The 16,328-nt window shown below is 43.1% G+C and overlaps 1 protein-coding gene across 1 annotated transcript in view; it reads right to left on the bottom strand.

Annotated features, from left to right (window-relative positions):
- The window catches only part of DDX10 (DEAD-box helicase 10), a 171,635-nt gene that overhangs the window by 55,869 nt on the left and 99,438 nt on the right, over positions 1-16,328 (bottom strand). Inside the window, exons 14-15 of the mRNA XM_028726235.2 lie at positions 14,178-14,291; positions 11,223-11,384 (exon numbers count right to left, since the gene is read on the bottom strand). Coding sequence (XP_028582068.2) covers positions 11,223-11,384; positions 14,178-14,291 — 276 coding nt within the window. The remainder of the gene's footprint in view (positions 1-11,222; positions 11,385-14,177; positions 14,292-16,328) is intronic.

Here is a 16,328-nt window from a genome sequence, read left to right as displayed (position 1 = left end):
CCGCTACATAGAAATAAGACATAGATTTGTCCTCTGAACAGAGCAATGTTGTCTCCATTTGTAAGCGTGCAAATATTGCTGGACTCCAACTCCCATCAACTCCCAGCCAGCGTGCCCAATGATCAGAGCTGACAGGAGCCATGATCCAACAACATATGGAGGGCCGTAGGTTCCCTATCCTTGATCTACAGGAAGTGTGGGGAACCTTTGGCCCTCTAGGTGTTGCCTAACTACAATTCCTATCAACCCCTGCCAGCAAGGCCACTGGTCTGAGTTGATAGCAGCTGCAGAACCATAGATTCCCCATCTTTGGTCTGCAAGATGCTGCCCATTGTGAGCCAGAGATAACGCTGTGGAACTCAATAAGGTAACTGCAAAACCCCCTCTTCTGTGGCTGTGCAATGAAGAAGAGACATTATACCTGTCTAATGTATATGGACCGTATAGTTAAAGCTATGGTTTTCCCAGTAGTGATGTATGGAAGTGAGAGCTGGACCATAAAGAAGGCTGATCGCCAAATAATTGATGCTTTTGAATTATGGTGCTGGAGGAGACTCTTGAGAGTCCCATGGACTGCAAGAAGATCAAACCTATCCATTCTGAAGGAAATCAGCCCTGAGTGCTCACTGGAAGGACAGATCCTGAAGCTGAGGCTCCAATACTTTGGCCACCTCATGAGAAGAGAAGACTCCCTGGAAAAGACCTGGATGTTGGGAAAGATGGAGGGCACAAGGAGAAGGGGACGACAGAGGACGAGATGGTTGGACAGTGTTCTTGAAGCTACCAGCATGAGTTTGACTAAACTGCGGGAGGCAGTGGAAGACAGAAGTGCCTGGCGTGCTCTGGTCCATGGGGTCACGAAGAGTTGGACACGACTAAACAACAACAATGTATATGAACACATCTATGCACACGCATAAGCGATCACTGCCTGGGACACCCACAACCCAATGTGTCTAAGTTATTCTAAGAAGATCATGATTGTTTTTATAACACAGCAGGAGGATGAAACAAACCGAGAATGAATGGCGAACCCACTCACTCCTCCCTGCCTCTCCACCAATGTGTTCCCACGATGTAGGTCATTTCTTACTGCCCCAGCAACCCAACTGTGACTTGTTCAATTCTGGTGCATTTCGTGCAAGATCCTGGCCCCTCTTAGGCAGGACTCAATTTTCTACCTCCTACAATCCAATTTCCAAACTACTTTGTCGTGACCTGCTTTGCTGTAGCTTGTCAACCTGTGTCACTTGCCTATTTCTCTGAAAAACCACCTGCTCTCTTTTCAAGTGCTACCTTTGAGAAAGGATTGGGGGGGGGAGTCAAGCTACATTAACAGTGACCTGGGAGGAATGGAGTGGTGGGAGGAGGAGGAGGAGGAGGAGGAGGAGGAGGAGGAGGAGGAGGAAGAAGAAGAAGAAGAAGAAGAAGAAGAAGAAGAAGAAGAAGAAAAGCTCAGACAGCTGACAAACCAGAACAAGCTGAAAACAGATTTGAAAGAGGACAACATGAAAAATTCAACAGAGGAAAGATTCCTCTAGGCACCAGGTTATTTTGTTACCCTTTGCTATTTTGGCGACACTCATTTGTCTCCCATTTCATGTCAACCAAATATAATTGAGTCATATGGAAATGGCAGGGTGCAAGTCACCAGGCATTGCTCCTCTGCAAGCTCACTCCGTTTTAATAGGGCTTCCAAGGGAATCAGGTGCAGATCCCAATGAACTGCGTGGAAGTTACAAAGCAGCAGCCCCTTGTAGATTTTATCCATCAAGATGCAATACTAGCCAGAGAAGATGGTTGATAGGGAATGGGAGTTGGGGGGGCGGGAGGCAGATGGAATCGCATTTCATGGAAGAGTGGTAGCAACACATGCAGAACCAGGGCAATGTATTAGATAGGAGGACAGATGGCAACATAATATATGGAATAATTTATAGGGGGAAAAGATTGGGAGACACAAAGGGATGATACAGGCTTAATAGAAATCTGGTTATGCGCCTGCTTGTAAGGGAGTAGAAGGCTTTTTGAATAAACTTATAGCAAGTGGAATTTCAGAGGAAAGGTTTATGCAAGGACAGGCACTGCCACCAGGTCCCTGTTCGTGTGAGACGGATGTAATTTGTGGGACAAAAGGTAAAGAATGAGTAACGCTCCAAAACAGAAAATAGCATGGCTTTCTTTTATTTAGCTTCCTTATTCAAGGGAGCACCCATGAAATCCGCCTCGGCAAGATTGGACTCCAAGCAACTGAAACTGCAATTTGTGTGATGGAAGCTATGCAGAAGCTTCTAAGTGGAAATCAGAGCTGTGCCGTGCCAGAAACAAAAATGGGGGAGAAACAATGAAGAAACACACAAATCATAATCATACTATTTTTGCTTCAATGGGTAGCTCTTATTTTACGACTGGGCTTTTATCTGCAGGCTTTCACAATGCTCGATATCACTCAGATTTTCAGATTTTGCTAAACCGTCATAACTTATTCAAGAGGCAGTGCTTTCTGGGAGGCTGCATGTCCATATTTCACATTAAGAATATGAGATTGTATCATTTGCTTTTGCTTCACCATAAGCCATTTACATGGAAAGAATTGGTGATTAAAATCAAATGACTTGTACGCTTGAAAAATAGAGCTATTGTGCCTTAAAGGGAAGCACTGTGTTTTATTCTGAAACACCGCCAGGCATGCTAATGTCCTCTAATATGCAGTTCTACTTTTCATATGTGTTACACATCTCTAATGGAAAAAAGCAACAACAACAAAGTCCCTGTAAGGTAATTCATTTTGGGGGGCATTGCATGCACGTTGCAAATATGTAACAATGTCAAAATGCAAACAGTAAATTTTATAAACACCACATTTTCGGTTGGTTATTAAAATCTTGTTATGTTTCACAATTTCCAAAAAGTAACCCAAATCATATCCCCCCCAATTGTATTGTATTGCAACTAATGAAATGTCCTCTCAGTAAAATGGATTGGTGTGATGGGTAATCTCTGTCACTTCTGCTCATTCTTGAAAGCTCTTTTTTACCTCATTCACAACTTACCCTTTACTCACCACAAGCTATGCCTGTTTTCATTTACACAGCCGTCCCCATTGTAAGTCCGTAACCCTCAATAGACTGTGTGTATAATGCAGCCCTTCTCTCTGTCTCTCTCTCCTGCCTTTCTGGGGAACCAGGAACTACTGATCCCCCCTAGCTTGGGCCATCAACTCTTTTCCATGAGGGGCCTCCCCACGGATCACTTCTTCCATGTTCACATTTGCATTCGTTCTGGGCCTTCAATGAGCACACAACACATGACAACATTGCACCAAAACCCACCCTGGCCAAACAGCAAAAGCAAGGAGGTGGCTTCTAAACCCACACTGCTCTTTTTTTGGGCCAGGTATTATATTTTGCTTTTAAAGGCTGTAATCAGACTGATGTCTTCTCAATTGATGACAAGTAATTAGCCACCAAGAAGTTGCTTCGTTCCTATGACTATTAAGAAGAAACCGCTCAGCTCAAAATCAGGGAAGCCCAGCCAAACAGCTGAACTAGATATTTCTCTACAGCTAAAATGTTAGCTAGGTACTTAACAGAACATGAATATGGCAGAAGACTGTGAAATTTCTGGCCGTGAGCCAAGTAAGACCGGCAAGACAAATGTGAAGCAGCATCAGTGCGACATAGGTGAAATTGTGGCAGTGCCAAATGAAGGTCGGTTTTGAGGAAAGATTCAAAGCAGCAACTAACTGTAAAGCACTCCAATATCCTGATGGGCATGAACAGGTCGGTAAGGCCTTAGCATGTTATCACAGGATAAAATCACAATATAAAAAACAGAATACATAATTAAAATAAAAACAGGGGGGAAACCGAATAACACCCCCCCCAAAAGAAACACATTTTAAAAGAGCATTGGATGACAATCAGCCAAAGAGGAACATTTTTGCCTGGGGCCTAAAGGTATATAATGAAGGCACCAGGCAAACCTCCCTGGGGAGAGCATTCTACAAATGGGGAGCCACTGCAGATAAGGCCCGTTCTCGTGTTGCCACCCTCCGGACCTCTCGAGGAGGAGGCACACAAAAAAGGACCTCAGAAGATGTTCTCAGGGTCCGGTAGGTTCATATAGAAAGAGGTGGCACTTTAGGTATTGCAGTCCTGAGATGTTTAAGGCTTTATAGGTCAAAACCAGCACTTTGAATTGGGTCCAGAAACTAGTTGGTAGCCAGTGCAGTTGGATAGGCTAGAATCCAGCCTTGGATCTGAAAGTTTAAGCTTGGATTCTACATATATACAAACACAGGTGCTGATTCCATGATCAGAATGGCATAGCATTTTGCCTAAGAATGAGTTCCACAAATCCAAACTAGCAGGCATTGTAATTGCAGGGCGTGGAGATTATAGAGGTACTACAGGGAACAAGTTACTGCTTCCAGGTCCACCTTTCCTTCTCTGAGTAACATTCTGCACTGAATTGGCTGAGCATTTCAGCAGCAGCATTCTCTAGAGTGACTTTCACACATTACATAACTAGCTCTGTATCAACTCACATGGGGAATGACTTGCAGAACCTTTTTCATTATATGTAGACGTCGTAGCCTAAGGGCAAATTGGTGGATGTTTGCGCTGCAAAATTAATTACCCGTCCACTGAATTTTTAAAAAAATAAATGTTCTCCTGTATGCACATAGTAAATTTTCACTATTTGAAGAGAGGGAAAATGTAATTTTCTAATCATAATTAATACATGACCTTACTGTTTGCCTGGGGATATTTGTCAGACCGTACCTGCAAATTAGGCAGCCTACAGATTTCTCAACCTTAGCTTTCCATTAAAAAGAGGGAGGGGAGAATCTTAAAAATCTCTGTGTGAAATAAGGTCTGTTCGTGTGGGGGAACAGTATTACTTTTAAAATGTGTTTAATTTTCTTGTCATAAAGGGGACGGGGAGAAAAGGCCAAAGTCTCCTCCTAAATAAAGAGTATTAGATTTATTCACCGAAAGGCTGTTGTAGGTTGGGACATTTATCATAATGTCAAAACTCTACAGGCAAGTGGGATTCAGATAAACCTCCAGACTCTTGACAGTCAATACTTTGAAGACAATACTGTACTTCCTAAGTATTTTAATATGCCTGCCAAGGTGTCACATTTGGGGCACTGTCAAAAGCAGGGGGGACGGGACCTTAAGACGACAGAGGAAGAAATACCCAGAGTAAGTGGGTGAAAAGTATTGCAGATTATGAATATGTGCATGAGGAGATGAAAATTACAGCTGCTCCTGCATTGTTTTGGGGGGGGGGGAAGACATCTTGACAGTTTTGAAGGAAGTTATTCTATTTACTGCAATAATGAACAACAGCGCGAAAGTTCTGCTCTGAGCATTTTGCACCCATTAGTATGCAAGAGCTGCAACTGTTTTTTTTGGCCAACTTACTCAGAAGAATTAAGTTCAGCTATGTCTAATGGGGCCTACTACTCCAAAGTAAGTGCATGTAGGACTGCTGCATTTTTCAGCCAAACATATATCCTTGCATCACTGCATGCCAGCCACCCACAACCTCATGTCCTCCAGATTTTTTGGACCAGAACTCACCTGTGACTATTGGCCATCCTGGCTAAGGGTGATAGGAGTCATAGTCCAAAATGTCTGGAAGATCCCAAGAAGGAGAATGCAGCTGTACATTATCACTTTATATGCTATATACTGTTTAAAGACAGATCTTCCAAAACAGTGATTTTTGCAAGTTCTTGTTGAGTAAAAGTGTTTGTTTTTAATTAATCCCAGTTTGAATTTATATCCAAATCAGTCAAATGCTTAAAGGAGACTAAGAGAAAAATCCACCGAACTATCGGACCATTTTAAGTTCTAAGGGAGTAATTTAGAAGCAAGTGGTTGCCAAAGCAATTCTAATATCTTCTATAGAAAAGCTTCCAATGATTCAGAAGGAAAATCTCACTCCCCCCAATTTAACTATACCTTTACAGTGGTGCCTCGCAAGACGAAATTAATTCGTTCCGCAAGTCTCTTCGTCTTGCGAGTTTTTTGTCTTGCGATGCACAGTTTCCCATAGGAATGCATTGAAAATCAATTAATGCGTTCCTATGGAAACCGCCTTCAGACCAGGTCCGGGGACAGTCTGTCCCCCGACCTCTTCTGAAGGCTGGGGGGGGGCAAGGGCTTTTCTTCCCACCCCCAGCATTTTAAAAAACCCCGGGACAGCGGAGGACTTCTCCGCTGTCCGGGGCGATCTTAAAATGCTGGCGGGCGGCATTTTAAAATCGCCCCGGGACAGCGGAGGACTTCTCCGCTGTCCGGGGCGATTTAAAAGCCCCTGGGAAGGCAGGCAGGGGGGACAAAGACTTTCGCCCCCCGCCCGCCTTCAGAAGAGCATCGTTCCGAAGCCGGGCGGGGAGAGGTGTTCCCGCCCCGCCGCCCGGCTTCGGTGCAGCCTTCCGAAGCTGGGTGGCGGGAGGAGGTGTCCCTGCCCCGCCGTCAGGCTTCGGAGGAGGTCCGAGGACAGTGGGGAAGACACGCTGCGCTTCCCCGCTGTCCCGGAGATTTCGTCTTGCGAAGGAAGCCCATAGGGAAATTCGTTTTGCGAAGCGCCTCCAAAACGGAAAACCCTTTCGTCTAGCGGGTTTTCCGTCTTGCGAGGCGTTTGTCTTGCGGGGCACCACTGTACCTTTACCTACTTTAAATGAGGAACATTTCTGCCTTCAGGGGATCCACCAACATTAGGGTGGGATCAGAATGGTACATACTACCTGCATAAGAAACCTGCGTTAGAACCGCAAAGCAACTCCGCTCAAATTTCACCTCTGCCATCAAATTGCAGCCTCTCACTCCCCATCTGCAATAATGGGGAATTAACACTAACCTACTTTGCAAGGTTGTTGTAAGGATTAATGAGATATGTGCAAAGTCCTCTGGGCACTTAGAAAGGTATCATATATACCGTTAATCTTTTAAAAACCATTCCTGTTGTTGGTAAGCCTGGTAAGAGTGTTGTAAAACGTACAACTGCATAACATTAAAGTTAACCACCCCCCACTGCAGAGAGTGTCTTGCTGGGTTTCATCCTTCCCTTTTGATACAAGGCATTTGCCATTAACTTTCAGCTCCCTCTTGTTTGAATGCTGTGAAAGTACAGAAAGCAAGATCGATCTGCGTTTTATTATGCTCTTCATAATTTTAAGTACCCAAGTCAAATCTATTAACTCTTCTTTCAAGGTTAAGTAATTTGAGACATCAGATTTGCATACAAGTTTCATTTTCCTTCTCTTCAGAGCTTGGTAAAAGAGCTGCTTCTTTTTTTCCAACTTTATATAAAGGTAAAGGGACCCCTGACCATTAGGTCCAGTCGTGGCCGACTCCGGGGTTGCGGCACTCATCTCGCTGTATTGGCTGAGGGAGCCGGCGTAAAGCTTCTGGGTCATGTGGCCAGCATGACTAAGCCGCTTCTGGCAAACCAGAGCAGCGCACGGAAACGCCGTTTACCTTCCCACTGGAGTGGTACCTATTTATCTACTTGCACTTTGACATGCTTTCGAACTGCTAGGTTAGCAGGAGCATGGACCGAGCAACGGGAGCTCACCCCGTCACGGGGATTCGAACCGCTGACCTTCTGATCGGCAAGTCCTAGGCTCTGTGGTTTAACCCACAGCAGGTATAAAACCAGGAAATTCAGTATTTGACTCCTTTCTGTTTAACAGCTACTATTTAGGGACAATTTTGAAGGATTTCTATTGCACACACTTGAATGTCTCCTACACAGTGTAACTTTCTCTTAATTTCTATCATTTTTGTATGTCAAGTATTAGTTTGTTCAGATTATCATAGCTTTATGCATGTAGCTGTGGTATGGAAAATGGGCCAATTATGAAGTTTTCCAAGCACGGGGACTCCGAGAACAATATAATTCATTAAAATACAAACTCCAAATTCATTCAAAATTTGAAAATGCAAGTAAAGCATTTAAATTCCAAGGATAAGAGGTAATGAAGAAGTGTGAGGTGAATGATTGCAGTATTATAAATCAATGAACCAGTTCACTGACAAATTCATGAACTCTGAAAATTAGGTTTTTGTACTTTTATTGCCAAGTTACAAAATACTTTATCAGTCACTCCTTCAGACTTTTAAAAATGTGTAAGTGAACAACCCACATTAATCTGACATTTATTTAAAAAAATAAAATCAGCTAATAGTTACATTGGAAGAATAGTTTTATAGTACATTCTTCACAATGAAAAGCATTTTTTAAAAAAAACAAATATCAAATTTATTAGCACCCTTATTATTGGATTCAAAGGGTATTTATTTTTATACAATGGACTTCATTATCCTTCATGAAATGAAAGGAACTTGAAACGGTAATGAAATAGTATTAGCAGGAGTATTGACAAAAGAATCTAAGAGACTCTTGATTTAGAATACGACTGCAATTTTTATACTGCATTTGAGGATTCCTGTATAATTGCGGCTTTTACATACAGATCAGACAATTTCCTTCTGTTTCAAAGAGATGCAGAAGTATTCCTTCTGGAGAACTTGTGGGCTGCATTTTCATGTTCCCATCTGACAATTCTGCTAAGCAATTTTGTGATTCATTATGAAATCTTACATATGTACCTGGGAGTCTAACAAAAGTCCAAGGAACTTGCTTCTGAGAAAGTGATCACTAAGTCCCAGGGAAATGTGTCATAAGCCCCCACCCAATTACAGAGCAATCTGCAGGTAAAGGGAGAAAGACATGTGGAGGTACTAAGATCCAACAGCAGAGGCAACCAAAATGGTGTCCTCTAGATGTGCCTGGACTTCAACTCCCATCAACTCTAATGATCAACGGTCAGAGATGATGGGAGATATTGTTCACCTATAAAGGGCACACAATCTCTGCCAGCAGAGATTACCAGGATTCTAGACAGCAAGGCATGGGGTTGCTGCCAAGAATGGCAACTTGATGTCAAATTCTCCTCCTGTTCCTCTAATGTATAGTTATGGAGATAGGCCACCATCACATTCTCAGTTTTCCCACTTCCACCCCACATTACTGACTGCCCCTACAGGGACAGAGGGGAGAAGGAACATAAAATGAGGTGATCTCATCATACATTTCTATAAAGGTACACTGTGGGAGAGGGTAAATCCATTTTGGGGAGAGAGTGCAAGGAGGAGCCTGGCTCCTGATATGATAAAACTGTAATCAACAAGGATCCCAACCCTGGCCCATGGCTACTTAGGGAGCAGAGGCAAGCAGAAAGATGTGAGTAAAATAAATGAGGAAGCAAGGAAAATCAAAACTAGGAATGTTCCATGAGTGGATGAGACCTTGAGGAGAAGGAAAAGGAAATGATGGAAGATTATGGAAACAGAATTTTTCTACAGAGATGGCTCCACTTGCTGTTTGCAACATGGTGGTTTGAAGAAGTCCATATATACAGAAGGAGTCATCTCACCAGAAGGAATGGGGTGAGCAGCAATTTCTGGACTACAGCTCTAGAACAGGAGTGGTGAACCTTCCCCTCACCCCCTTAGGATGGACTGATGACCCACAGGAAAAGTCTATCATGGTCTGCTGCTGTCGGTGGACAGAGCCAAACCCAACCAAGAGCTGGAAGTGGGTGGGGCTTGCAGGATTGCTTAACACTCTCTCTGTTCCCCAGCCTTCACACACATGCGCACACCACAGGAAGCATTTTCCAGAACGGCCGTGGAGTGGGCTTGCAGCCTCTGCAGACCCAGGTGCTGCTGTGGCCACGTAAAAACAGACTGAGGGTGTCAAGTTCTCCATCCCAGTTCTAGAGCATTCAGAAACCCCTTCCGTGCAGGTGAAAATCTGTATGTGGGGCTGCCCAGAGACTGCACATAGGAAGTAGGAATCAAAAGGGATGAGGGCCAGAACACTGTTAACTCTGCCGTTCAAGAGCTTGGAGTGTGGGGCTAGCTTGGGCAAAAAAAAAGATGATATACTGTATTAGCATTAAGCCCCACATGCACAACACCAACATGCAATGTTAAATTACAGCTGATGTTCCTGGCTAATTACAGAAGACAAAAGTAGGCATGCTATTTCCACCCACTGCCAAATAATATAACATTCTGCTACCATCTCTTCAGCCTCTCCTTGTCAGGAACCTTTCAGTAAACTTTTAATAGTTCCTTAGATTCTTTGAAGCAGGGATTATTTCTTCTTGTCTATCTAGAACAGTGCTCTGACCTGTTATAGATTTTTAGGCCCTATCAACAGAAATGCTATAAATAACAATAATGAGGAGAATGATCAATGAGCATTATAGAGATAGAGTAACCTTTGTAACTATTCTCTGCTGTCAAGTTCACAAACTTTCAGCTCTGGTTTATGACAAATAAATGGCCCAGAAACAATCTTTGCATTTTTATGGCCTGCAATTTACTTTTTTTTTTAATGCCAAAAAGGGAGTTTAAAGTACCGACATTAAAGCTTTACATTATAGCTGAAATCAATCACATTATAGCTATGACACTTCCTGAATAATTCATTAGAGTTTCAATCACATCTATGAAAAATGTAGGCATTTAAATAAAATGTATTATGCCGAAGGCCTCATTGATACAGGACTCTCTAGTGGTCTCTTCTTGGTGGTTTACAATATCATGTCCTCTGCTATAATGACCCTTCAAACATTGCCCTGCTTTCTGCCTATGAGCATCAAGAAACCAAAATTTAACATTGTCACAATATGGAACGAGGAAACTTTGGCTCTCTAGAATTTGTTGGACTACAACTCTCCTCAGCCTCAGCCAGTATGGATATGGGAGTTGTAGCTCAATGACAACTGGAGGGGACACAGTTTCCTTATTTCTGAAATAGGCAACTAACCAGCGTGGTTTGGTTGCATACTGGCTTCCATGTCACTTGTAATAATTGAAGCTAGAAGGTCACATGGGAGCGGCTGGCCAACACAGTCACTTGTCAGCCACGGTTGCCTGTCCGCAGAGAATAGCAATGGTGATGTGAGAGGCAGTCATGTTGTCCACTTCTACTGCCTCATCTCCCCAGTTCATACAGTGGAGAAGCACAGGAAAACATCATCCAAATTCTATAAAATGCTGAAAAAACCCAAATGTTTTGGATTGGCTAAATGTTATGCAAAACCCTTCATTCCCCAGGGTACACATGTCAGCATTTCACAGTGTTTTGTCTCCAATATTCTGGCAAATGGAAGGAAATCAACTTACCCTGTGTTTTTCTTTAATCTTCTTCCTATATTCTTCTTTGTCAAATTTGTCCTCTTCCTCCAGCCTCTCTTTTGCTTTGTTGAGACTGATTCCACCACTGTCGTCGTCATCTTCTGCTTCGTCGTGAACAGATTTTTGTGCGGGTGGCCACTGCTGAATTAGCTGGATTTAAAAAGAACAATGAAAAATATCATTGCATCACCCTACATTCTAATTCTGATTCAAGACTTGAATCAGACTTGAAGTACATGACTTGAAGTGCTGTCACTTATGTAGCCAAAACAGGAACAGCCACAACACAACAAGAGAGGTGTCAACACAGCAAGAGAGGTGTCAAGCTGGAGTAACCCCAAGGTCTGCAGAAGTACAAAAAAATAATAATAAAAAAATTAGGAAATCTATCCCGTGGGACCCTGAAAATAGCCCTGTGAGCACTGAGTGTCCTCAATGACCACAAAATAAAGACCAAATGCCTCCCCCCCAAAAAAAACAACCTAGATAGTTGGGACAGTGGAATAGAGTATGTCTGCCCAATGATAACAATGGACAGGAGCACACCATACTGCAAGTTTGTTGCGGGTCCCACTAGTAAATTCAGTTCAATGTAATTGAACATTTACTTGCAAATAATTAGTTGTCACAATGTTTTATTTGAAGGCAACAACCGTGTAACTTAAAATCTTACACAGAACTGAAAAGAGCTGCTTCAAGGAAAAGCAAGCACCCTAAGCTAACATTTGAAATTAAGTGAAAAGAAAGATAGAGGGCAGCAGCAAGGCGTTTGGGATCCAAATAAAAGGATTTTGCAGCGTGGAAGGATGGCAAAGTGGCACAGCAGGATGATGAGCTTCTTGGAATTATTGGGAAATGGGGAGTTAGTGTGTTTGGAGAACCAAAAAGTCTCAAGGTCTGCTGCATGGAGAGAGAGCGGGGAAGGAAGAACCAATGGATGTGCAATGGTGAATGGAAGGTCTCAGGCACATTGGAACGACAGGATTATAGACCTGGAAGAGTCATTGAAAATCAGCTAGTCCAGCCCTCTCCTCAGTGCAGGATCTGCAATGCAGCATGCACTGAGCTGGCACGCAGAAATGCACACATGGACCTAAGATTTCTCATAATGTACTTCCTAAGCACCTACAACAACTAGGTGCTGCATACTGTATGTGTTGTCTAAAGTATGTGTTGAGTTATACAAGTATTATACAAACGGATATTGTCAAATGCAGAGGCTTCTGCAAAGGCCACCCTTGTGTCTTTAAAGTCTTGTTTTCCTATTTCTCTCCCTCTGAGATCAGCTCAGAATATATCACCAAAGCCCATATTGCTACTTCACATTCTGAACGCAGCGCCACATCCAACACGATCATCCCTCACACAAATTCATAAAAACCACTCTTAATACATCGACCTAATTATAGAAACTGACAGTTCAGCATCCATGGCTGCCACAGAAACACATTATAGGGCTTCCTAAAAAGAAGGGGAAAAACCTTGGCAACTTTTTATCAAGCTACTATACTCGCTTATCCATCGTCTGCAGTTTCAAATTAGCCTTTGAAACAGCAATGCGCTGTATTTATTTTAAGAAGCACAGCATTACGACTTCAGCTTAATCAGAGCGTTTGTCGTAGCCTTCTGTGCAGCCAAACTAAATGCTTCGTTTTCAGGCAAGAAATCATGGGCCATTGTAATCTGCTTGCGATGCATTTCCATAGAAATTCAGTACCACAAACATGGCCACAGTGATAATCCATCGGTCAGTGCAGTCTCAAAGACTGCATTTGGCCTATTGTGCCCTTGAGACTATAGAAGGGGGTCAAAAGTTGTTGCATGATGGAAGGGAGAGGTGGGTCTCTGTTCCAAACCATACTGTAAAAAGGTAAAGGGACCCCTGACCATTAGGTCCAGTCGTGACCGACTCTGGGGTTGCGGTGCTCATCTCGCTTTATTGGCCGAGGGAGCTTCCAGGTCATGTGGCCAGCACGACTAAGCCGCTTCTGGCGAACCAGAGCAGCGCACAGAAACACCGTTTACCTTCCCGCCGGAGCGGTACCTATTTATCTACTTGCACTTTGACCTGCTTTCGAACTGCTAGGTTGGCAGGATCAGGGACCGAGCAACGAGAGCTCACCCCGTCACGGGGATTCAAACCGCCAACCTTCTGATCGGCAAGCCCTAGGCTCTGTGGTTTAACCCACAGCGCTACCCGCATCCCTAAACCATACTGTAAATAACCACTATTTCACTGGTAAGGAGCATGCACACCTAGCAACACTTCCTCTTTCCTTCCACCCTACAAGTTACTGTACAGTCACATTAGATTGCAGAAGGAATTGAAACTGACAATTGTCACTAGCTGCTATGGAAAAGGCCATGGAAAAGTATTTCTTCCTCTTAGTTTTATTGTGGTTTTGCAGACCCCCCAAAAGCACATTCCTGGTAATTAGCATTTTGCAAATCACACATCTAAGTGCCTGATAATGAAGACTAGGAGATCATTTTTATATTTTCAGTGAAAACACAGTGGTGCTCAGGCTTATGAAGAACAATGGATATTTTTTGCTTAACTGGTAGTTTTCAAACCGTGATAAACTCTGGGGTTCCTCTTGGGAACTTCTTTGGGGGTGTTCAACAAGAGTAAGATCACTAATGACAAATATATCTGAAAAAGAGCCTGACAACCATTATCCATCTTCCCTACAGTGTGCAGGGAGTACTGGTGGAATTCTAATCGGCCAGGACAGCATCAACTGAATATGACAAAAATCCTTTGCAAGGTCTCAGTATACCAAAGCCACTTCATAATTTATTGGCACACCCCAATGTGGGAAGTGTGTGCCAAAATTTGAAAATTTGAAAGCTTGTGTTCTAGGCCCAACACCAACACACACACACACACACACACACACACACACTTCTCAGCATAAGCCAGCCAGTTTTCTTAGATCTTACCTCTCCATCTTCAGTAAACACAATTTTTGTGTTTACTTTAAATTTTCTCTTCAATACTTTTTTAGCTTCCTTTGTTTTAGTTATTTTCTTCTTCGGCTTTGAATTCGATGTACTCTATAAAAGAAGAGCAGAAGAAAGGCAGCATGGTTAACTTTTAGCAAAGAGGGATTCCAGTAAAAGGATGAAAATATGCCACTGCCACCAACCAAAAGGCACATCTGTGCTACAAAGAGCACACGTGTTGTTGTTGTATTAATTAATTTATTCAATTTTTATACCACCCTTCATCCAAAGATCACACAGTGGTTCACAATATAAAAATACAAGTTGAGAACACAAAATGCATAATAAGACAAAAACAAACACAAACCAATAACCCCCTCCCACAAATACATTTAGAAACTGCAGCAAAAATAAGTCTAAATCACCTCACATTTATTCCCACCAGCTGATGCCCAACCCATAAAACAAGAAGCTACATTGCTTTCAGAAGATGCTCAGGCTCAGCCTTTAGTGAACCTTGTTGGGGAAAAGGAATTCTGAATATATCTTCAGATGCTGCATTTAACATAAAATAATTAATACGTAAACCAAGAATCGATTGCCACGTCTTATATGTTTGGGTTAGGGATTTCACAACTGGACACAGCTTCCAAAGGTGTTGAAGACTGCCTGATGTGCACACATCTGAATCGCCTTCAGAGTAAAGTTTCATAACTTTGTCAAGCAGCCCTCTGTTGCCAAAAGAACCCCTCTAAGACAATACAGAGGCAGTGAAAACTGCCTCCACATTCAAGTAGCAGCTCCACTACTGAAATGTGAAGAAAAGTTTGTGATATGGGACACCTGTATGGCCTGGAAATTGTCCACTCTTTTAAAGTTTCTTACAAACATAATACATAATATTCAAAGTAAAACTGAGAATAAGAAAGACGAAGAAGAATTTAGCACTACAAGGTACCAAACAAACTTAGCTCAGGTATCTTGCATGCCAAGCCCTTTTTTGCTGGAATCATTTGAAATAGATGCATAGCATGCCCCTAGGCCAAGAGCAATGAAATTAAACAAGGAGAGAAAATTGTTCCTTATTTCCTGTTCTATTGCTTCCATCTTAGTAAGCAAGAAATGGATATCCATCCAGAATAAAGGGGCAAAGAGAAATGAAGGCATGAATATACATTTCCTTGTGGGCTTTAATGAAAATTACATAGTCAATCATATCTTGCCCTCTGGAATCCAATTTTTAACCTGCCACTTTCAATAACTACCTCTAACATTAGGAAAACAGGCAGCCGGAGGCAATTCGGCAGGGAGGGCTTAAAACTGATTCAGATTTCATCCAGGTCTCCAGCAATGGCAATATTGATTCCATTTTGAACGTTTTGGAAGAGACTCTGTTGCCTTCCAGAAACAGGTGAGCAGGGAGCCAGGGGCTTATTTCAACTGTTCCAGGACCATTTCAGCATCTACTGCACTTTACATCCTTGAATTCTGGTGCTGCAGGAGACTCTTGAGAGTCCCATGGACTGCAAGAAGATCAAACCTCTCCATTCTGAAGGAAATCAGCCCTGAGTGCTCACTGGAAGGAAAGATCTTGAAGCTGAGGCTCCAATACTTTGGCCACCTCATGAGAAGAGAAGACTCCCTGGAAAAGACCCTGATGTTGGGAAAGATTGAGGGCACAAGGAGAAGGGGACGACAGAGGACGAGATGGTTGGACAGTGTTCTCGAAGCTACCAGCATGAGTTTGACCAAACTGCGGGAGGCAGTGGAAGACAGGAGTGCTTGGCGTGCTCTGGTCCATGAAGAGACAGACACGACTAAACAACAAGAACAGAGTCCTGCTGTGTTGGATGAGTTTCAGTTGGTAAGGCTTGATGTGGACAAGGTGCTTCGATTGGTTAGGACAACCACTTGCGCTCTTGCCCCTCATGGCTGAAAAAAACTTGCAGGGAGGGGACAGCTGGCTGGGCTAGGGAGGTGATCAATGCCTCCTTACAAGAGGCGGTGGTTCCTACCTGCTTGAAGGAGGCAGGGGTAAAAGAAATCCTCCATGGACTCAAAAAACTTAAGTAACTACTGGCCAGTTGCTCATCTCCCCTTCTTGGGCAAGGTTCTTGGGTGGGTGCTTATGGACCAGACCTGGGTGCT

This window comes from Podarcis muralis, chromosome 4 (assembly GCF_964188315.1).
Source record: "Podarcis muralis chromosome 4, rPodMur119.hap1.1, whole genome shotgun sequence".
Taxonomy (NCBI): Eukaryota; Metazoa; Chordata; class Lepidosauria; order Squamata; family Lacertidae; genus Podarcis; species Podarcis muralis.
This window is presented reverse-complemented; position numbering and strand designations above follow the sequence as displayed.